The 24674-nt window shown below is 38.2% G+C and overlaps 1 protein-coding gene across 1 annotated transcript in view; it reads left to right on the top strand.

Annotated features, from left to right (window-relative positions):
* Positions 1-24674, top strand: part of LOC122808528 — a 525331-nt gene that overhangs the window by 347611 nt on the left and 153046 nt on the right. The window contains exon 3 of the mRNA XM_044079483.1: positions 4981-5110. Within this exon, the coding sequence (XP_043935418.1) occupies positions 4981-5110 (130 nt within the window). The remainder of the gene's footprint in view (positions 1-4980; positions 5111-24674) is intronic.

Below are 24674 nucleotides of genomic sequence, written 5' to 3'. Positions count from 1 at the left end.
TACATAATGGAATCAGAGACAGTTTTTTTTTATTCTCAACACTCAACATTCAAGTTAACAAACTAATGATATTGTCATTGTTGCATAACTTCCTGCTACACCATAGTTTAGTATAGTCTCTCAAAAATGCAGATGACAGTTTATTCACTTGATCACTTTATAAATTAGCAATATCAAAAAAAAAAAATCCTTCTCCAAATTAGCTCCAGAAAGCTGTAACAAAATACCAGCAGATATCAGGGAGATCATCACCCTTCAAATCTTTAAGACATCACTTAGAATGCACAGAAATCTTCCGAATACCATTGATATGACAAATATTTGATCTTTTTTTATTGTTTGACCCTCTGTTCTTAACTGCTGCTTCCCCTTCATATTTACTACTAAATTAATTCACATTTATTTTTCTACTGTGTTAATAATATTTACATGTTGTGTCAGTTTATGAGATTATCTACCGTCTGTTATTGTGTTTGTGAATTTGTTATATTTTATTTCTTCATCTGGACTGTGCTTGCAAATGGCATGTTGTGATCAGTGTACTATGCCAGGCAACAAACAAAATAAAATAAAAATAAAATAAATGATGGGTAATGAGCTACTTCTACCATATAACTTTCAGATTGTTAAACATTCTAGTAACCACACAGCTAACTCAAAGCTATTGGTACTGCTTCATCCAGTAACTATATATTTACTTCCGCTGTCCTTTGATCTTCCCTCATTCCCACATACTCTCTTCCACCATGGCTTACTGTCACTACTTGGTCCACTTTTTCCATCTATACAAATCCTTATCTGTCTTATATGTTCCATAGGTAAGTACTATGCTAGCTGCCCTTGTGGGCCATTTTGATCCTAGCCAAATTTCCTTTTTTGTGTTTAAAGTAACCTATCCCATTTGGTTATAGATTGGCCTTACCCATCCCACAATTGATAGTTATATATTATCCCTAGTCAGAATAACTGGGATCATACCATAGATAATTTGAGGGGACCCATGCATGTGATAATGGATTTAGGAGCTGCCTCTGTCCATTAGTAGTACACGAGCAGTCTTGGGGTAAATTTTCTGTTTTCCATCCATAGATCTAATTTGTGCTTGAATATGGACAGAGATGAACTTTGTTATATGTGAAAGGGGAGTCTGTTTCAGATCAGCTATATCCTGTGCAAGATATACCTGTCACTCCAAACCATTCTGTTGATGTTGCAGAAGAGGTTTAGATACCTAAATGAAGTATTTCTGATGCATTTGACTTCATGAGTGCAGGAAATCCATTAGTATTAGGTCAGAGGATGCTTTGTATGCCAGAAACATGTCACCTCTTAGCAATCTGTAGGATGCCAAGTTTAGTGATAAAGCTTTGAGTCAGCCCATGCAGGACATGTTGTTTAGGCCTTGTATCCTTTTATTAAGATATCCCTGTGGGTATTCCAGTTGTTGCATGTGTCTGGACATATTCCAAAGGGGACATTGTATTCAAAGACTGGCCTAATGAGGGCAGAGAAAAGGGGGACAATGACATCCTTGATTCTAGATACAATTCCTCTGTTTATAAGCTGTACAATATAGAAGGACTTTCTTATAACAATGGACACATTTGTGAAAGTTAGGTCACTGTCCACATAAGTTCCCAAATCCTGAACAACTGGGTCATCTCTTGGTTATTGTCAATGTGGCAGTTCCCTTGGGTAGATGACATCTCAAAGATACCATAATGCAATTTTTTGTATTTAGTTTCAGTCCATGATTTTGGCACCAGTTATTTCAGACAAACCATCCTGAAAGATGGCCAAGTCATTTAGGGATTCAGTGACTGCTTCTAACTTGAAGTCATCTGGAAATTTAGTCAGCAAGAGCCTTTTGGTATTGGCTTTTATATCAGAAAAGTAGATACCAAACAGGAGAGGTCTTAGCACAGAATCCTGGGGGACTCCACTGGTGAGAGGTCTCTTTGTAGAAGCAACTTCCCCTATTTTGATATGTTACATCCTGTCTATGAGCCATTTGGTAATTCAGCGAGTAACATAGGGGTATATTCCCAGTTTATTTACATTTTCTGCTATGCTTGAGTGAGGAATTGTGTTAAAAGCTTTGGCTAGGTTGAGGTATGCAGTGTGTACCATTTTACCTTCATCCATTGCTTTGGTGACCTTTTCAAAAAAGTCTACCAGGTTGAGTAAGCATGACTGCCCTTGATGAATACAGACTGAGACAGGTCCAGTGTTTGGAGGTTCCCTATGTTCTGATTAATTAGTTCCATGACAAGCCTTTCCACATCTTTCCATACAAGGCTGGTCAGACTTATGGGATTGTAATTGCCTGGGTCTATGGAAGGTCCTTCCATATGTAGGGGAATAGCTGTAGCTGTTCTCCACTCACTTGGTGCAAAACCTGTATGGAGGTTGAGACTGAACAGTGATGTTAAGGGTGTGGCTAAACCATGCTTCATGCTATTTATGATGCATTCAGGGTTATAGTCAGGACCCATCCATGCAGTATTTTTAGCTTAACTGTCTACGAGATCATCTAACTTCTGTGATTACTTTCTGAATTTGTTCTGAAGGCAAGCCAGTTTTAGATATATCTTGAGAGACAGAAAGAGGATAGAGAGGGGAAAAATTAGACCTAAGTGTATTGGCCAGTAGGTTCTTTATATCTTCAGCCTCAGTGTAGGTAACATTATTCAAATCTTCTCAGCACATTGGTGCATTGTACTTTTGAGATGACAAAGATAACTAAAAAAGCATGTTGCTATTGTCTTATGCTTGGCTAGTTATTTTAGTCTCAAACTTGACTTTGGTGGATTTTATTAAGCTCCTGAGTTGCTTGTTCATTTCAGTGACAAGGGCTCTAACATTCTAGGAATTCTTTTTCTTACTTCTGGTCAAAATTAACAAGTATTAATATTACAGTTCTACCATGTAGGTTTGTTTCTGGTGTTTGCCCTGCACTTGTTCCTACAGAGTACAGCTGAATCTATACAGCTGCTTACATGCTGGTATAGTATGGTGGTGGAGTCAAAATACTACATGTTGTTTACTTTATACTTTATTGATTATTGTAATGCCTGCATTAAAATTTACTGTTACTCATGGAGCTTTTCTCCCCGGGCCTCTGCTGGAAAAGGACCTGTAGCTAGTCTGACCTTACTGGTAAACGCATGTTAAATAAATAAATAACTAATAAATACAATTTCCGCATATTCAGTGGAGTTAACTGTATCACATGGGAGTAGATAGTTTGTCTTAAATTTCTAAAGGTACCTTGGGTGGAAGGGATCTCTGGTTTCAATTTTGTTTCATAGGAGACTGCTTTATGATCAGACCTAACAAGTGATAAAGCTATGTAAGGAATGGTACAAGATGCTCCTGTATTAATAAGGACAGGAAACAAGATGTTATTCTCTGAATATTTGTTCCAGAGCAATTTGTATTGACAACATCTGTGAATCTCTGTGTTTGTGTACTAGTAGTGGTGTAAGTTTCCCAGTCAACAGTTGGCTAGTTTACATCACCCAGGAAAATGGTATTAGGTTTAATACTGAGTGATTATAGATCCTGTAGATAGGTATTGTGGCTTTCTTTTGTCATAGAAGGAGTTCTATAGGTAGATAATATTTGGTACAGGACATTTCGAATGGTGATTTGTTCATGAAGAAGCTCTAGTGCATCATGCTGCTTTACCAATCTTGATGTGAGTCTCTTCTAGATGAAGCGTGAGATACTTTCACCCTTTTTCTCATCTCATTGTGTTCAATTCCATACCAGATTGTTGCTAATATCAAGTCACATTCTGTTAAATTTCATGTTACTTTTTGTCTTGAAAACTTCAAGATTAATGTTTATGTCTTATTATAAATTTCAAAAAGTTATATTTAGGGTTATTTTATTTTCATGATAATGCTATATGTCATCCTCTTTGTTTTAATTAATAAATGCCTTGTGACTTGGGTCATACATTAAGGGTCTTTGGACCAATGAACTTACCCAGTTAATAAATGTAACAAATAAATAAAATAAAGGCATCTGTGACTGCAGTGCCTCAGCAACAGACATTATTCAACTATATTGCAGTGTGTAACTGTCGTTAACTTTATTGTGCCTGATTAAAATGGGTTTATTGGGAAATGGAACTCAGAACAGCAACATAGACGCAACCAAATTCCTCCAGTGAGCCAAGACAACTGTAAGATGGTAAAAGGCAGCCAAAAAACCATTAAGCCAGGATTGAATGAAATGCTTTCTCTTAACAGTGTTCTGAAATATACATCCACTATGCTAGACTAATCATCAATTTTTTTTAATTTTTAATATTGTTGGTTCTTTGGTATGTTTGTACCCTATGTGGGAATCAAGCTCTGCTCCTTGTGTCTGTGCAGGGAATAACTTAACTATTATGTCAACCTTTTATTAAAAGTGTGGAATTATTCACGTTTCCAGCGTCTTTGTGATTCCGCTCAGTAGCCTTTTGGATTCATTTCAATATCTGATTGTTAAATGTTATACTTTGATACAAATTTATTTACGTATTAAATATAGGCTTTAGTTTTTAATTTTTTGTGATGCCACTTTAAAAGTTTGAAGTATTTCCTTGATGAATGGTGCATTTTTATTGGATTTAGGCTTGTATATAATGACTTGCAGTTTAAGTGTTTTAATATCTCTGAAGTCTTTAGACAAAGACAAAAGTGCTTAGATCAATTACAATTTTATATTAGTGAACCTGGTTCTGGTTCCTTTGTGTATTTTTACATTCAACAAACAGCTTTTTACTGTGAATGTTTTTTGTCTGCCTTTTACCATCTTACTTACAGCTGTCTTGCCTCACTGGAGGAGTATGGTGGTGGTTGTGTTGCTGTTTGAGTTTCATTTCACCCTGTAACGTCTTTGTGGTTAGCTTTCTTGGAAAATGCAGTAAAATATGCTTTTATACCATGATGTAAAACTCTTAATAAACCTTTAATTATGTCCCAGATTCCTTAACAAATATGAGGATTGTGTGCCCAAACATCAGCCACTGAAACAAAATGGAAGAATGTCAACAGTCTGTAGTACTAATGTCCTGAACGGCAAAGATACTTCTTATTTTATAACAGATGACAAGGTAATAGCACTGACAGAGATTAAATGCATGCTAATATTATTTCTGATTATCTGTTGCCAGTAAATGTGTAATTATATAACTGTACTTACCTGTGTAATTAACACAAAAGATCATGGAAATGCAAACAGGAAAGAGTATTCTGTTTATTGGGTTGCAATTTCTTTTATCAGTGGGCTAGTCATCAGATTATAAGTATTTGACAATGCCTTTCTATGAACATGTAACCTCTGTTCTCTCTCTCTCTCTTCTTTTCTTTCTTCTGTTTTCAGTTTGGTAACTGGGGAGAACACTGATCCAAACTGGTTATATTTCAGTCTCTATACAGACAAATAAAAATAGCAGTGGATGAACAAATTAACAAGAAGTATTATGAATACAAACAAAATTTTGGGTGAAGATAACAATGAGTCAATAACAGTATTGAAGGCAAAGTATATATATAAGGGACAATCAGAAAAGTTAGTGAGAGTAAGGAGGGAAGAAGAAGAAGAGAATGAAATAGTCAAAAGATAGCAAATGTAAGGTAGGGGCACACAGAAAATAACTGTAGGGAAATAATGTGAGAAAGACAGATGTACCTGACTGGTGAGAGAAAGCATTTGCAAATAGACTCAGACCTGCGATGATCTTTAAGCTGATCATGGAATGAGGGGTATGAGGGGAGGTATTTAAGATTAGTAGGGAGGGATTCCCACAGTTTGGAACATAGACTGGAGAATGCATGGTTAGTTAAATGAAGTCTGGTTCTAGGATTGATTGTAACTGGGAGATTGTTTGAAGAGTTTGTAGGTATGGGAAGAACAGGAATGTCTTTGAGATGCTTCTGGTGTTGGGATTCAAGAAGCAGGTTGGCACATTGTTCAACAGGTAGCCAACTGGTTTTATTAAGTGTGATAAAATGATGCTAATTTCTAGGGGAGAGCCTAATGGCACAGCATATAGAGTTGCTTATATTTTAGATGGTGCAGGAGTTTTTCTCAGAAGCTGCTGCAGCCTTATTTTACTGTAGGCTTGCATTCAGAGCAGCCTGTAGTATCAGTAAAATATTCCAGATAGTATTATCTGAAAACAAGAAAGGAAATAGTCATACAAGAAACACTGCAGCTTTTATGAGTAATACAACACTGTACAGATACCTTGTAAGAATGGAATATTTTCAAATAATATAATTAGGTTTTGAAGCAAAGCAGTTTTCAGTTATGCTTCTTTCATTATGAGCCATGGAAAAACAAAGAATTCTGTGTAGGGTGCAATAATATGAGCTATGACATTCAAACCTACATCTTTATTTTATTTTATTGTATTTGCAGTTTGTTTGCCAGGATGGTCCATTGGGCCACTGGGAGCCTATTTTCAATGGAGTCCTGGGGATAAAAGCTCCAGTCAAATGAACAAACAAATACAAGTTACTTAGAAAGCAAGTTATAACAATAGATAGTACAGTAATAGAGGTAATAAAATGCAAAAGCAGACGTTCTTTAAAAATAAAATAAAAGTGTTCTACAATCATATTTATATACAAAATCTGTTGATTGTAACATATACTTATAAAGGTGTTTTACAATCATATTTATATACAAAGTCTGATTCCAACAGATGCTTATCAGAGTTAAGAAATCATAGGGGGAAGTTTGCAGATATGCTGGATCATGGGGCTAGCTTAAGTTGGGTACTTTATGCAAGATGAGAACAGGAGCTGTCCCATTGGTATGTAAGGTGGGAGTGCAGTAAGGTTTTGAAGGAGGAAAGGCTGCTAGTGGTACGTATTGTGGAGGGGGAGAATTCCACAGGCGAGCTGGAGAGAAGGGAAGAAGGTAATTGCCTGGTCTTCAGGACTGTAGCTGTACTTTGCCAGTTTCCCTGTTCCCTATAACCATACACCACTAGAGAATGGTGTCTATGTCTGTATAAACACTATGTTGTTGAGAAGCAATGTGTCTGTGTGGAAAGCTGTGGCTAATTGTTGCCTCCAGCAAAGCCCCTATATTGGTCCCCTCTTCCAAGAAAAAAAGGTGGGAAGCAAAAATGACTTTAATGGAAAAACTGATGCAGACTCTGCCATAACTTGCTGTGAGGGAAAGGTTAGTTTGCTTTTGCTTTCTTGTATTTTGTATTACTTGATTGCCTTCTTCTATTTTATATTTTATCATTTGTTTTCTCTACACTGTGCTTTACTTCTATTCTACCTTTAATTGCATATTTAAACTAGGAAATAGACCACAGTGGTGTCTCTTGTAAGTCATACAGAAATTAGAACAGGTCAATTAAGGTTATCTGTGAATTGAGGGTGGAGATAGGAACTAAACCTTCTATTTAAGGGGTAAAATAAGACATTTTGAGGCCTTACTGGAAAAGCTCACTCAGCATCTGCCACAACTTGCTTTGAGGAAAAGGTTAGTTTGCTTTTGCTTTCTTGTATTTTGTATGACTTTATTGACATCTTCTGTTTTGTATATTGTGAGTTGTTCTCTTTTCACTGTGTTTTACTTGTATTCTTCTTTTAATTGCATATTTAAACTAGGAAAGAGACCACAGCTCTGAGTCACACAAATTTTTTCCTCCCTCCCTCCCTACCACTGTTGTGTTTTTAAATTCAACTGTCTTTCTAGTTACCTGCCAGTTATGTTAATTTGAACACTTATATCTTTCACTATCCCCCTTTATTTGGCTGTTATGAGTAAGCACAGTTATCATTTTGTGAAATCACATATTTTTAACTATTTAAATGTATGTGCCATCCCACTGTATTCCATAGAACCAGAAAAGTGCCCACCCTCTTCCACTCTATCTTCCTATTTTAAAACGTGTGGCTCTCCACTTAGATAGCTATTGCTTAGTTACCACCTCTTTCATATCTAATTGCTTAGTGCACACTGTAGCTCTTAGGATATTAACCCACTTTTCCATTTCACCTTCAAAATCTGCAACATCCACTCCAAGACCAATTATTGGAGAGCACACATTCTACCTCTCAGTAGTCATCTTGGGATTAGTTTTGCTCCTATTTTGCTCCTGGTGCGAGAAGGAGCATGGGGACATTATTTCCTGGAGATTGCTGATCACAGGAAAGACTAATAATTACTTCATAGGTGGAAGCTTGGAATTTGTGCTTATATTGTACTCCTGGTAAGAGAAGGGTCAGAGTGTATTGATTCCTGGCTGTTGATATTCAAGGCATTTACAAGTAAATGTCTACGACAAGCCTACAGACCCTTGAATCATTTGGGACAAGACTGTAGATCACCAAACAGGCTGTGGTCTGCTTCTCATCATTGAGATGGGTGCTAATGTTTTGCTTCTGGTGAGAGAAGAAGCAAAGGAGCATTGTATCCCAGCAGAGTGAAGCTGTGGTGAGACCAGCACTAGCAGTATCCAGGCAGTAGCCATTCATGTGGTTCCCCTCTTTTCATCATTCTTAACAAGCTAAGACTTTGCTTTCAGTAAGTACTGCTTGATTTGTAACTTCAGAATATGTCTAAATATCTCATTCATAAATTATCAGGGTCTACTTATTAGTTTCCCCCACAAGTGTTTGGCAGTGCCCTGTATAGACACAAACCTTGAGTGACTTTTTCCTGTAAAAGCATGATTGAAATTTCACAAATACCTAGTTGCACACAGGATCCTAGATTGCATTGACAAGCACTGCCACCCAGATTTGCAAACTGGATACTCCTGACATTGCCTTATATTCTCACTCCAGCTATCTAATCAATAAAAAAATGGTCTATTGCCATGGATATGAATTTTCCCACTATCTCCATTACCAGCTTAGTGGATATGGGCATCTTGAGGCAATGCAGAGATCGCCTCATGTTTACTGACAACCAGTTAATTCTCAAACAAACTGATACGGTATGTGAGAGATGTATTTACACAATGTCACTGGAGGCAAAGCTCTCACATAAAAGTACTCTTAATGCCAATAAGGGTGTCAGTAGTATGCACACACTGCACCCATCACACACAATACAAAGCAGACTTATAGACCCACATATGCTGAGGTACTTAACTATAACCTTTCTAAACCCCAAAGACCTCCTAGATGAAGTACACATAACAAATGCCCACAGCAGCCCCAAATGCACTCATTCAAAACAACACTCACATCAACATGTACAGCCACATCTCATGGTGCCTCTAATTCTAAGCCTGTAAGTCAAACCACCACACCATCCAACATTCAGTTAATTGGAGACTCCATTGTGAGAAACACTAATGTCTACCTCACCAGGTGGAGTAAGGAGAAAGTCAGTCAGTTGCTTATCAGGAGCTAGAATCAGTCACATTATGCATGCACTAAGGTCATTGAACCACAAGTGCCAGTCATAGTCCACGTGGGTGTAAATGACTTGAGACATACCGCTCCAGACTATATGAAGAGAGACATAATGGAACTCTTGGAATGCATATCCCAGGCTGATATGAACTTAGTATTGAGCAGCATTTTACCTTCTCCAAGGATGATGCCACAATATGAACAAAAGATAACTGACTTTAATAATTGGCTTTGTTTCTCGTGTAATTCTAAGGGCGTGCAATATTTGTCAGGATAGAAGAAGATGATCAACACACCACACTGCTTTGCCAGGGATGATCTGTACCTCTCCCCTCTAGGCTTTTGAATATTAGCTAAAACATTGTCTTCTCCCATAGTGCCTTTTTTAGGCAATGCCAAACTGAAAGTACTTCCATCAAAGCAAATCAAAACCAAGAAAATCTAAAGGTATTACTGCTACATGCTAGGAGTCTAAGCAAAAAAACTCCACTCCCTAGAAGCTTTCTTCACCCTAGAAAATTCTAACATCTGTGCGGTCACTGAAACATGGTTTAAAGCCATGGAGAGCACACCGACAGTGCAAGGTTATAATGCCTTCCACACATTTAGACCAGCTACTACACAAACAGGACACTTAAGTGGTGGTGTCTCAATTTACATTAAAAATAAATATACCTCAAGGCTAGGTAAGCAGGACAATGCACTTCAGTTTCTCCATGTTCAAATCACCATAGGCAAAATCCAATACCACTTCCTTGCAAACTATGGGTCCCCCTTTATGAAGCAGGAAATCCATACCATGGATTTAAACTTATTGGAAACACTCACCATCCAACACCATATTCATGGGTGACTTTAATTACCCAACTATTAACTAGAAAATCTATAAAATACCAAATGTGTAGGCACAGCGATTCCTGGATTGTGCAAACTCAAACTCCCTGGACCAGATTATCAATACACCAACCAGTAGTTAGTCCTCACTAATATGGGAGAGTGCTGCACAGCTCCATAGTGTAATGTCTTCCTTGTTAAGGTCAGACCACAAAATGGTCTCCTTTGATGTAAAAATAAAAGCTGGACCCCAGCTAACCCTGGGATATTCAGGAACTACTCTAAGGCTAACTGTCTGCTATTAAATGATAACCTGGCAAAATTTCAAGTCCCATAAACCCTGAGAACACTGTTGCATATGCAGAAATGTTCACCGAAACCCTATATAAGCATATTAATAGCTGCGTAAAGGCAGCTGTACCTGCCAGGAAAAAGCACAGAACTAACTCAAAAAACAAGCCACCCTGGTAGAATCACAAAATTAATAGACTGTATAACAGAAGGACGAAAATCATAGCAAAAATTAGGAGGTGTAGCACCCAGAAGGATAAAACCACTCTCATCAAACTAAACAACATCTCAGTGCACATATAAAGCCTACCAAAGCCACATTTGAGGTAAATTTGGCCTCCTAGGCCAAGAACAACCACAAGACATTCTTTAGCTATGTCTACAACCTCAAAGACAATATGCAGTTGTGTGCAGAGGTCGTTGTAAATGGAGCTACGTATATTGAGCCAGAAGATATAGCAAACCTACTGGCTGACAAATTTAGCTCCAACTTTACCCTTCTCTCCCCATCAGACTTCCTCAGGAAATAACATCAAATATAACTCCACCTGCTGTCACTAGGGAACAAGTCCTTGATGCTCCCTTTAAGGCCAAGAGCACTGCATCAATGGGCCCAGACAATATCCCAGGATGCCTTCTAAACAGTATGAAACATGACCTATCAGGCTATCTGGAATTGCTAATTAACTGTATCTCCAAACAGGCTTCATGCCTCATGAATGGAGAACAGCAACAGTCCCACCTCTGCACAAAGGTGGGCCATCTACAGTCCCTGTAAACTACAGACTCAAGCCTCATTAGTCTCATATGCAAAGCCATGGAAAGAGTTATGATGGAAATGATCAATAATGATATAGTAAACCTCCAGATATTGGACCCAACCCACTTTGTTTTGGTCAAGGGCAGGTCATCCTATTCAACCCAGTGGATTTCTTTGAGAAGGTCACCAAAGCAATGGATGAGGATGAAATGGTTCAAACTACCTACCTCGACTTGGCCAAGGCATTTGACACAATACCCAACTTGGGCATTGTTGACAAATACAATAGGTTAGGTACAAACCTTTATGTCACCCAGTAGATAGCCAACTGGCTCACAGACAGGACCCAGGAATATAGAATTGGGGAGTCCTCCTCTATAAAGAGGCCAGTCACAAGTGGAGTCCCTCAGGAATCAGTCCTGGGACTGCTTCTTTTTGATATTTGCTTCTCTGAAGTCAAGGCCAATGTCAGTGGCCTCTGGCTGACTAAATGTGCAGATGATTGCAAATTAGGATCTGTCATTGAATCCCACATCAACACAAATGTTCTTCAGGTAGGGCTGACACAGGCAAACAATTGGTGTCAGAGCCATGGACTAAAACTAAATGCCAAGAAATGCATAATAGTTTCCTTCAGGAAGTCATCTACTCCTTGTAACTATCATGTTGGCAACGCACCCCTTAGAGTTCACCCAGTAGTCAGGGACTTGGGGACACACACAGACACTAATCTAGCCTTTGTCCATCATGTGTCTACAGTACTGAGGAAATCATTCTATATTGTGGAACTTATAAACAAAGGTATGGCATCTAAGTCCAAGGAAGTCATTGTTCCACTGTATCTGGCATTCATCAGACCTGCCATTGAGTAGAATGACCCCTTTGGTAATTACCTAACCAGGTATATCCAACAACTGGAATGTCCACAGAAGTTCCTCACTAAAAGAATACAGGGTGCAAGTAACATGTCCTATGCAGATAACCTCAAGGCCCTCTCCCTGTACTCTGTCTCCTACAGGCTGTTGATGGGAGATCTATGCCTGGTATACAAGGCATTGTCAGACCCCACTCTGATGGAACTCCTGCATATTCACAAAACAAATAGCACAGGAATAGTCCATTCTAAAGACTTAAACCTTGCCTGTGTTATAGGACCTATTGGAGAGACAGGTATGTATCCCAGAGACCACCCAGTTTCTAGAAAAAGCTCTTCATCCATGTAAAGTAGATTTCTTCCCTAACCCAATTCAAGTGTAACTTGGACAATTAAATGGGGAGAAATATATCTTTCTTATACACTTAATGCACACACATGCACACACCGCACGCGCGCACACACATACACACATAGACGCACACATACACAGATGTATGCATGCATTGACATGGTAGTAATTGGTACTATATAAAAGATGCATGTCACCCTTTGAAAATATGCAGTTTCCAAAATACCTATTTTTTTTAGTTTCTTGTTCTTCTGGGTCTTGCAAGCCCACTAAGTGTAATTGCCATGCTATCAAAGGGTAATTTGCAATTAGATAACACAGACATTTTCCTTTTAGATGAAAATATGATCAATAACCAGATGTAATAAAGGTTTGTTTGCGTCTTTCAGCTTTTCCCAGTTAGGGGTCGCCACAGCGGAAACTCCGGTCCGCTAATGATTGGCAGTAGAGTTTTACGTGCTGGCTTGCTGGGCCTAACGCACAACCTTCAATGAAGGAACGCCCGTTCACGCATGTCACCACACAGAAGACGCTCTAACTGAGAATCGAATGGGCAACGTCTAACTGTGAGGCAACAATGCTACCGCAGCACCACCACCGCAGCATACCAGATGTATGGAAGGTAACTAAGATAAATACAAAAAGGAGGAATGAAAAAGTATAACTCAAGAGATGAAGAATACAATGCTACCATACTGTCATTTCTCTTTTACCAAATAATGTTAATTTATTTTATGCATCTTGTCATAAGCTAAAATCATTTCCTTTCCTTTCTAGCTTATCTACTGCATTCTGTTGTCCCTCATGTTAAGAGATAACTATATTATATTTACAGGAGTTACTTTTTGTTATTGGGCAAATGAATTGTGGAAGAATTTCATTTGAATAAAGTGTGAGACCATGACTTACTCACATGACATTGCAACCTAATTTAGCTTACTTTGGTTGTATGGAGACACTGCTATAGCACTCATTCCAGACCAACTTCTGATACCTAAGTGTATAGGGCAAAGTCTTTAGAAAATCAGGAGTTAATAACATGTTTGAAATAAAGTTCCCTTTTTATTTCACTAAATGCTTTATCTGCCCCAGAGGACCTTTGCATCTTGACCAGAGCTTTCCCCTTGCAAGATCTGTGAAAGGATAGAAAATTTTCACAAAACCAGGCACAAATGTTTGATTTACCCAATTACTCCAAAGCAAACTTTTTTATAGCTTTTCTGTCACCATTTCTCTTCCTATAAGGTACTCTAAATGTCTGCCTTCTTCATTACCTGGTTTGTTTTTCTTAGCATTTACATCCAACCTGTCAGTCTTACGCACTCTAATACAGTCTGATGTTACATATCCAAGATTCCCAGATGTCTGAATGAATGGCCATGTCATCCAGGTATATACTGACATGTTGTAAGCAAGTCTTAAGTGTTTTATCAATCAACCCCTGAGTGATGCCTTGGGGTCCTATAGGCCAAGTGGCAAAACTGATACTGAAATAGAGAATCGGTAGGTCACAAAAAACATGTTTCCTCTGACTGAAGTGAGAAGATCACAGTGATAGTGTTCCCTATGACCGAAGTGAGAAGTGTTCCCTATGACCGAAGTGAGAAGTGTTCCCTATGACCGAAGTGAGAAGTGTTCCCTATGACCGAAGTGAGAAGTGTTCCCTATGACCGAAGTGAGAAGTGTTCCCTATGACCGAAGTGAGAAGTGTTCCCTATGACCGAAGTGAGAAGTGTTCCCTATGACCGAAGTGAGAAGTGTTCCCTATGACCGAAGTGAGAAGTTCACAAAGATAGCGTTCTCTCTAACTGAAGTAATTAGTTGGATCTTCCAGAATCACCTTGTAAAGTCCAGCATCATTTCTCAGGTTCAATGTTAAATCATCTATTGTGGGTATGAGATTGCTATCAAACAATGACATCTCCAGGGTCATTTTAAAAATATTAGGTACCGAGATATTTGGGTTTACACTTCCCACTATTTTAACCATCATGCAACAACACTTGTCAGGAAATCCTGTTTAGTTCAGCTAATTGCTAAAGGAATGTCATCAGGCTTTAAAGAGGTAATCATACCCTTATGTTTATCACTGATAAGTTCAGATATTGAGTACAACACCCCTTTGGGATGTATCTCACTAAATACATCTATCAATAAGAAAGCACCAAAAGATTTCAACAAAAATGATCGTAGATATAAAGTTTAGAGCTATCTCTAGAGGATCTAAGCTCTATCACTTTATTTACTGTCTTACAGACTTTTGAGGAGAGACCTCTGCTTACTTCCCATGCCATTTGAGAATAAAAGACTGTGGAGGGACAGGTTTATAACCCAGCATCTCCCACACTTCTGGAATACAAGTTATTTGCCTGGTAAACAGTGTATCTCACTGTTTTTCTTTAAATATAACTTAGATGAATGGACAGGTATTGACACACAGACTTGCTCTAAGATAGACTGCTATGGCCATTCTGCAGAAAGGAGACATAATCTGATTGTAGGTGCAGGCAAAGTGTGAATGGTCATATTACCCAGTGGCCTTGGAATACCTATGAATCACCTGAAATGGCCCTTCCATTTATCCAGAAATGTATTTTCCATGAATGGAGGACATTAGCACTAGTACATGGTCTCCCAGGATAAATTGTCTAAGTCAGGCATTTTATTTTACTTTATTTTATTTAGATTGGATGACTGGGGTACAGAACTCACCCAAATAGATCAATTTCAGAACAAACCCAGGTGTTTAAACACATAACACATCCAAAATAAATAAACATGTAAATGCATAAATAAATAAAGCAAAAATTAGTTTAAATTAATTTATGACAAAAATGTCATGTAATGTAGTTTAAGAAAAAAATAAAAGTAAAAAATATAATTAAAACATAAAGACAGAACATTTATACCAAGGCAAATGTATTTGTAAGATTATACAATATACGCTACTTAAGTGGAGAAAGAAAATATTTTTATCTAAAGTACTGAGTACAAGCAGAGAGACTATACATTTTAAAGTATTCAAAATGCATTGTAGGATTGTGCATTGTAGCTGAAGTTTCTGCCAACATGGTGATTCCAAGACTGGAGCACTGTATGTGTGTGGTCAGAAAGGCTAGCAGATCAATGTGAAAGAGATGAGATTTACATAAGCAGATGAAACAACATTGTGGGATACAAGGTGTGGCTATATTTTCTTTGGGTAGCAGTGTCATTTTGCTGATTTATTGAGGTGATATCTGAGAGTTTTATGAGTTGTAGAGGGAAGGATAAGTCTCTAATGCTTGGAAAAATAAATTCCCAGAATTTTGGCCCAAGTATGGAAAACTGTAACCACTGCAATTCTTTTATATGAAGGTGGCATGTAAAGAAGGATTAGAATCTGGTTAGGATCCAAGGATCTAGGTTCCTTCTTATTGTGAATCTTCCTCCAAGGTAGATAAAAGTATCTTGGTTAACAAGTTTGAATAAGAATGTACCAATTATAGTCCTACTGTTTGTTGAACCCGAAAAAAGTTGTCACAAAATACCAAAAACTTCTGCTCCACATAGCTGAAAGGACAGTGGTTAGACAACCAAAGTGGCAGTAAAACACACCACATTCCCATGTTTGTAGAATTTAATAAAAATAATAACAGCAAAGCTTTCAAGACACAGGCTCTTTTTCAATGCATAAAACACATCATGAAAACATCCTTATTTAAATAGTCAGCCAGCCAATAACTACACAGCATAAAGCATGTGACTAAATTAAAAGAATATTAAAAAGTTCTATGTTATCAAATCTATACACAATTTTAACAAAATAACATCATACATAATGTTGTAAAAGCTGTTATAAGACATGTTAACAAACCATCAAATAAATTCTTGCTTGGCTGTCAAAACAGGTTTAATAGTATTAGCTGAGTTCAAACCAGGTAAGGTATCAGACCTAAAGTAGTTTATCCTGAAAGAGCATTTTGAGAGAAAGTTAAGAAGCCATTAAGATGCTTCAGAGGTTATGGCATGGAATGGTAAAGTAGAGTAATAGGTGATCTACTTTGTCAAAGGCCTATTTTTGCTTGTATGGAAATAACCCCTGTGAGTTGACTTTTTGTTCATAGCCATTAGTATGTCGTTTATAATATGTGATTGTGCTTCTGTTAGCTCAAATTCATAATTTAGAGACAGAAGAGATTGGTCTACAATATATTTGGAGAGTTGGTTGTAGGCTAGCTTTTCAAGAACTTTAGGCAGAGTATGGAGTATTGAAACAGGTTCCTTTTTTATGAAGCAATTATCAGTCACTCAAGCACTTCACATTTCTTTGCTTCTGTGATATAGGGAAATATGGCCAGCCCAGCTATCTGGAATTTTGTAAATAATTCTATGTCATTTCTGAATATTGATATGATTTACACAGAACTATATGTTGTGTATATTAAACTACTGGTACAGAAGTATGTGAACAGGGTTTGTACAGTACTAAGCTTCAAGGATGTGTCCACAGTGTACCCTACTGGAAAACTACATAAATGTATATAAACTATATACCTGTGCAAATGTATGTTTTAATAGTATAAACTGGAAAATGCAGAGTTAACTTGCAAAACTTCAAGAAAATAAGTTGAAATTAAATTCTTTTACAATTATGTTATAAAAGTTAGTTTCAATGCAGTAAGGAGACAGGATGTCCAGAACTAAGGTGCCTTCTGCATTGGTTTGTAAGTGTTTTATTGTTTTATGTCTTCTAGCATTTGCAAAGATCCGAAGGTTATGTATTTTCACAGAGAGATGTTAAATGTTGGACACTGAGGGGTTTATCTTGGGAACTGAAAGTCAGGTGACAAAAGGTGATGTCATCCAAGCTAACCCAGTTAAGCAGTAATATTGGATATTAATTTAAGAACTCTCTTAGAGAGAGAGAGACTGTGCATTTTGTATTTTGTCTTGGACCTAGCAAGAACATCATCTCATCATCATCACCATTTGCACTTGCCTTGCTCTGTAAGTAAGTTCTTAGGGCATAGTAACTCTTTTTAGACTCAGATAGGAATATAGTAAAGATTTGTCTAGATGTTTTCTTTATTTAAAACTATCCTGCAATGTTGTTTTAAAATATTTCCTGTGATTTTGAAGTCTGAAGTAACTGTGTTGGATTTACTCTGTATCGTCTTGTTCTTGTATTAGTTATTAAATATATTTAAACCTAACTTTGTGGCTGATATTTGTGAGACATATTTAAGCTCTTGGAGTATTTGCATATTTATTTAGTGACACTGTACAGGCTACTCCTAAATGTCCTTGCAAGTCTTGGTCAGACTACCATTTGGATAATAGTAACATTACACAGTAGGATTGGACACCCTTTGTAAGGGCCATATAGTAGCTGATAAGTAGGGGTTGGTGGCAGTGGACACTACCTTATAGTCTGGGCAGAAGGGAGCATAGCTAGTAAACCTGTGCCAGCCTTCCCCAGGTGTGTGTGTGTGTGTGTCTGTGTGTGTGTCTGTGTGTGTGTCTGTGTGTGTGTGTGTCTGTGTGTGTGTGTGTGTCTGTGTGTGTGTGTGTGTCTGTGTGTGTGTGTGTGTCTGTGTGTGTATGTGTCTGTGTGTGTGTGTGTCTGTGTGTGTGTGTCTGTGTGTCTGTGTGTGTGTGTCTGTGTGTCTGTGTGTTTGTATATAAACCAAATCTCAAAGTTTGTGTGTGTCAGCTACTTAGGCAGGGGCATGAAGCACTAGTTGGACAGAGATGATGCTGGAGGTCTTGGCTTGGCCCCTTAGCTGAGATCTTAATGCTATAGCTGTGCCAGTGGGGAGTTTTATTGGGGATCTGGAGAAAGAGGGAGAAACCAGCCCCAGACTGACTGTGATCTTAAGGGAAATTGTACTTTACTGTATGTGTAATTGTCATCCTCCCAGTGTATACATCCCATAGCTGTTACCAGTGGCGAGGATTGAGGCTCCTTGATTATTGGGCCAGTGCAGGAGTGTCACAGCTTCATAACAAAGAAATAATATGAGGCTTATCTAGCTTGCAACATTTTACAGTTTACTGTAAACATTTCTGGTCTGAAATACAGAAAACAAAGAAATCCATTTTGTCAGTTGTAATGACTAAAATAATTTTACTAGAGAAAATCCATCCTGACACTTATATGTTTAATATTATCAACATAGGTATAGCAAGGATTATTTGTCTTTTGTTATTGGTTTTATTGTCATCTTTCCAAATAGTAGTCCTTGTACTGTGGTAAAAACAGATGGTTCTAGATGTGTTTAAGGTGGGCTGATATTATAATGTCACTGTCACAATTCCTAGGCTCTCTGCATGTGCTCCTTTACTGTGGGCATAACCAGTTTTAGTCTATCAGCAAACTAACACAGCATTCTATTACAAATTTAATTGTTGCTTTTTCCTCTTCTCGTGTTTTCTTTGCCTTAACTAGCAGCCTTCTCGTATCACTGCTGAGCAGGAGTTCATATGGGGTAAACTCACATGAATCTTATGGCATTTTTTTGTTTGCAAATAGGAGATGGGATAACCACTGGCCCCGTTTTTTTCCCATCTGCATCAATAACTTTCCTTAGTATGGCTTTTGGTGTTTTATTAAACCTCTCTACTAACCTATTAGTCTGTGGATGGTAAATGAATACCATCAAGTGTTTAACTTTAAAGTACTTACATAATTGGTGCAGTACCCTTGACATGAAGGGAGTGTCCTGATCAATAAGTATCTTTTGAAGGATACCTATTCTGGGAAAGAAAACAGTAGCACTTCTTAAGCAACAGCATTAAGATCAGCTTGGCATGATGACACTAATTCTTGAAAGTTGGTATCATAAGCCATTCTTGAATATTATATGCCCATTGCTAGATTTTACTAAGAGCCCCACATATTCCAAATGGAACTTCTATGACAGACATTGGGATAAAGAGACTTTCATATCCAGCACAAGGTGCTATCTTGCATTCTGGACAAGAGAAACAGGATCTCTCTCTCTCCTTTTTTCATTTTGCCTGGCAAGCAAAATCTAGATACACATGAGTCCAACTCCAAAGAAATGTTAGAAACACCAAAAACTTTTATTATAACAAAGCTTTTGGATACAAATCCTTCATCAGATATTAACACTGATGAAGGATTTGTATCCGAAAATGTTGTTGTTATAATAAAAGTTTTTGGTATTTCTAACATTTCTTTGGAGTTGGATTCGTGTGGATTGAGCAATATTATTTGGCTAACTTCTGGTTCATCACTGCTTTCAACCTTAAAAGTGCAACCAAAATCTAGACAAAGCTCTTGCTTTGGTTTTGCCAAGCACTAGATGAGCCCATAACACATGACTACGTGCTAGATTGATTACTAGTGTCTTACCTGGGTTTGATGCTCTTAACTAGTATAGAATTTCTTCCCTTTCTTCATTAAAAATGGTAAACCTTATAGGTTCATAGATCTGTACTAGGCTAATGATCATTAGGGCCTTTATAAGCTTAGCCACGCAACCCAAATGTGTCCCACAAGTTACATGTTTTAAAAAAATTACACAGGGAGTGTTGTTGGTTGTGACACAATTTACTGACTGCCTCTGTCCATTAGAGACATAGGCACCAGATCAGGAGTACATTTTTGATTTCCCTTCCAGTGGCCCATGTTACACTTAAATAGGGTTAGGGATGGACTTTGTTTCACATGGATGGGGAGCCTATTCCAGAGAATGGGAATGCTATGAGATGCATATCTGTCATCCCAGTATATCCTATTTATGTTGCAAGCAAAATTTAGTCTTTAGCTCTAGTAGTTCTGATGCTATTTGTTTTGCAGATCTGCAAAAAGTTCACCAGAGTGTGGTCCAGGGATGTCTTGCATACCCAGCATAGATCCCATCTCCCCTCTTCTAATGAGCGAAACTCTCACATTTGTAGAGTTGCTGAGTTCAGCTTATTATCCAGCTATTCATGACAATAGTCATCAAACAACTCACTTTGGCTGGTATGCCACTAAAAGTGATTCCTCTTAACTCTGTCTTTAATCCTGGCATTGGAGGACTTTCACAACATAATGTTACAAAGTGCATGAATCAATCTAGAGATAAGACAAACATAACCATTCCTGAAAATGTGTCTAGTAAAATACAGTTTAAAATGCATTCTGTCTGTTCACATGGTTATCTTTGAGTAGTAAATGTGTTGAATCATGAAATATGTTATTTTATATAAACCTTTACGTAACAATGAAAGGCTTCTCTGTTTCTTAACAGTGATCTCACAAGCCTCTTATTTCCCCTTCTGTGTTCTGTGAATGTTGGTTTGTTTTCCTCACCTTTGTTACAGACTTTCTATAAGCATAACCTAAAACCTCTCAGCACCAGAATCAAGGAGAGAGGTCCAAATCAGGGATACTTTTTAAATATCAGTACTAGTGTATTTAGAAAATTGACAAAATAAGAGTACAGGAATGAAGTTGAAGCCTGCAACTGTAATGAAGTTCATTATTTGTTGATTATAACCCACCACCTTCATAAAACATTGAAGATTTTAGAAAACCTGGTCAAAATTATGAGCCAAAATTATGGACTTTCCTGAAATTCTGGGGCACATAAGAGGTATGCTTGTCAGCTACCCAATACTCCTGTTCTTCCATTCTCCATTTACAACACTCCCAAGTCAGCCAGACATATGTACACTTAACAAATAACATTGAAACAGCACCAGCAACTATATCTGCAAACACACAAGGCACCCCAAACAAGGCACACAACAAAAATATACTGGCAAATGCAGAGCAAGGTCAAGGTGCATGTCTCCATAAAGCAATGATGAAATTGCTATTGACCAAACAAACCACAATCTTACTCCTTGGGTCTGCATTAAAATATACATAACATTTACACCAAACTAAGACACCTCCATCACTGATAAACACAGCTACCCACCCATACACATCTACACCCATACAATGTGCCTGAGAACCATGGGTCTTTTCCATCCTCACTGCAAAAACAGCTTTGGTGGTTGTGATCAGTTCAGGACACCCACTTTAGCTGCTGCAGCAAATCCACTGCACTTACATGAGTGCCCCCCCCCACCAGCAGGGCAGCAAGTAGCTTTATAGTTCTCCATTACACCATAAACAGAAAAACACACATGGATACACACTTCACTTTATAACCATGATGCAAAGGCCAGTTCTTTATAAAACAGTGATGCATGGCTACTGTGGGCAGATCCATCCATCCATCATCCACAACCCCTTTTTCCCATTTTTGCTCATGGGGTTGGGGTGTTACTTCAACAGTGACAATCATTTAGAGCCAAGCTTTACACTGCCGGGTGGCTAGCCCTGACACAGTTCTTCCACACCACACACTCACACACACACTTGCTCCTATGACAAGTTTAGAGTGTCCAATCCCCTGACTACATGTCCTTTGCCAAAGTTGTTTGTTTAATATGTTACTACTTATGTCTGCAAACCTTGTTGCTGAAACCTGCTGTCAGTTGCCTTCCTAGATGTCTAATGTTAATCTAGTACTGTAAAGTCATTGTTTGTTAGTCTATGACCTGCAGGCAGGCAGACAAACATACCCATGCACACACACACACACACACACACACACACACACACACACACACACACACACACACACACACACACACACGCACACATGCACGCTCACAAAAACATACAGGGTAGAACATATAAGCAGCCACACACGTACCAGTAAACTGTGGTGCTTTTTCCATCTTTGTGCTAAAGAGTGCTGCAATGACTATGTCAGACAACAGGTATTGACCCAAATCAGCTCAGGACACCCCCCCAGTGTTGCTGGAAGGCCACTGCACTGATACCAAGTCACACAGAAGGGCAGCAAGCTAGTGTCAGTCTAACATTGCTCCACAGTTCTCAGTTACACCATATACACCACACGTGAGTACACACATTTCTACATAGCATTGTGGCAGTGATCAATGCCACAAGCTTAAATACAAAGATGCCTGAACTTGTGACTGTACTGCAATTTAAACACATTCGTACCTCTCTAGTTTCTGATGCATGCTTTCAGTGCAATGGCTACACTATCTTGATGCTAGGAATTAGCTTATCTCATGCCTTAAAGACAAGTTGCCAGCAGCACTAACCAGGAATTGTCTGGGATCAAAATCCCCAGTAACAAATCCAACTATAACTTAATTTCTAACTACAAACTTCCATCACTGTCAAACAAAGATCGGGGATATTTCCTTGTTATCAAAGAGTGCTATGATATCAAACAGTTTAGCTTTCTGCTAAAGGAATTAAATTACCCAAGCATAAATTACAACAGTTCCACCTCTGAAAATGGAGATGCTCAGCATTGCTTGTAAGTTGTTTGCAACCAGACACTAGAGCTAATGTTTAAAACTACTTACTAGAAGCCCTAACATCCTTGACCTTGTTTACCAAACTACCCCTGCCTGTACCCTACCCCACATCTGCTCCTCCCTGATTAGATTGAAACACAAATTGTCATCTTCCTTGCCAGTCATAGTGATGCCACCATGCCACCACCAAATGGGACTACCTTTAGGGACTTTTCCAAGTGAAATGTACTTCACCTTGTCAAAGATGGTGGGGGAATGCCACACGATGCCTCTCAGGTGTGGGTGGCTGATGTCGGTCTCTTGTGAAACTGACAAATGGTGCAGCTCTGGTGCTATTGCATGCCTCACCAAAGACTGCTGCTGGATGAGTATAGGGTATACCCGAAGGAAAAAATATAACCACATCTGGCCCTCCCATTTGTTGCTCAACATGGTGATAGTGATGGGAAAGAAGAACAGACTGTGGATTTCAGTTACCTAAGCATTGATTGCCACACCTAGACCTCTGGAAAAAGAGATGCTCAGCATTTTCCTAGCCTTTGTTAACAGTCATGCACTGCAGTGAATCCTAAACTACTTAATAGAAGATGTAATATCCTTGACCTTGTCTTTACTCCACCTGTCCTCATCTTGCTTGTTCACTTTCATAGTTTAATCTTATTGCAAAACAGTCATCTATGTCAGGCATACGGGTACTACTATTATTTTACTGTACCTCTATGACATTGTCTCAAAAACTAGGATATGTATATGCAGCCAAATTCTATGTAATTATGCATAAAAATATGTAAGAAAATATGTAACTACTTCTTTTACTCTAATCTGTTCACAAACCATGCTGTTGGGAAGGGGTTGTGTGTGTGTATAATGCCCCAGTTAGGTATACCTAGTGGCTAGTGTTACTCAGGCTCAAACCCTGTACCTTGGGTACAAGGAACAAGAGCCTGAATTCTTTACCCATACCACCACTAGTAATTCAAGGAGTTGAGTCAATAGCTTTCAACTGCCCAGATTTTCACAGAATATTTGGCTCATATTTTTGGTCTGTTTCTCTTGAAATTTGTGGTTTTCTGGCAAATCAGTGATAACACAATTCAGTAAATAATGATAGCCCTTTAAGTTTCAGTCTTTCTATCTTTCAGGGAACACATGGTAACACAAAACACTTTATTCTAACAACTTTATAAAATTATACAAGCAATGTTTAAAATGTGTCCCTGGTTTTGGGCCTTTGCCCCCGGCCCCAATAAATTTTGGCTTTTTCCAGATTTCTTGTGCTGCAAAGTTGGGAGATTTAGTTGAGTGTCAAGCAGATTTTACAAGGAGCTGAAAGTTTCAGAGGAAGAGAAGTTTAGTGCTGATTATGCCAAGTCTGTTTGTATTAGTAGCACAAGTAGTATGCTTACTTTTGATGCAGAAGAATGCAGGTTTTACTCCCACAGTAAGCAGATGAATTGCTAAAACTGTACTGTGTTGTACTTTAAAGAGAGTGGATGCCGCAGTCCTGTGAATGTCGTCCTTAGGAGGAGATATCTAGTAACTATGAACCTGTTATCAGTTTGCCATCCATTCCCTATTGCAATATTAATAGATTATCATTTTTTTTTTAATGTAACATAGGCAATTCTTCAAGGGCAATGCGCACTTTATTTGTAAATGAAACAATGAAATATAAAGTTGTTTGTTTGCAGCTACCTCTTCATTAGTTTCAGATCCCTTTAATGTTGAATTATTTAGATGACTTTTAGTTCTGCAGAGAATTGTGCATATTTTCTGATATCGGTGGATTATAATGACAAGTTTGAGTAGACTTTAATGATGGAAATG

This window comes from Protopterus annectens, chromosome 8.part0 (assembly GCF_019279795.1).
Source record: "Protopterus annectens isolate FY-2018-M chromosome 8.part0, PAN1.0, whole genome shotgun sequence".
Taxonomy (NCBI): Eukaryota; Metazoa; Chordata; order Ceratodontiformes; family Protopteridae; genus Protopterus; species Protopterus annectens.
This window is presented reverse-complemented; position numbering and strand designations above follow the sequence as displayed.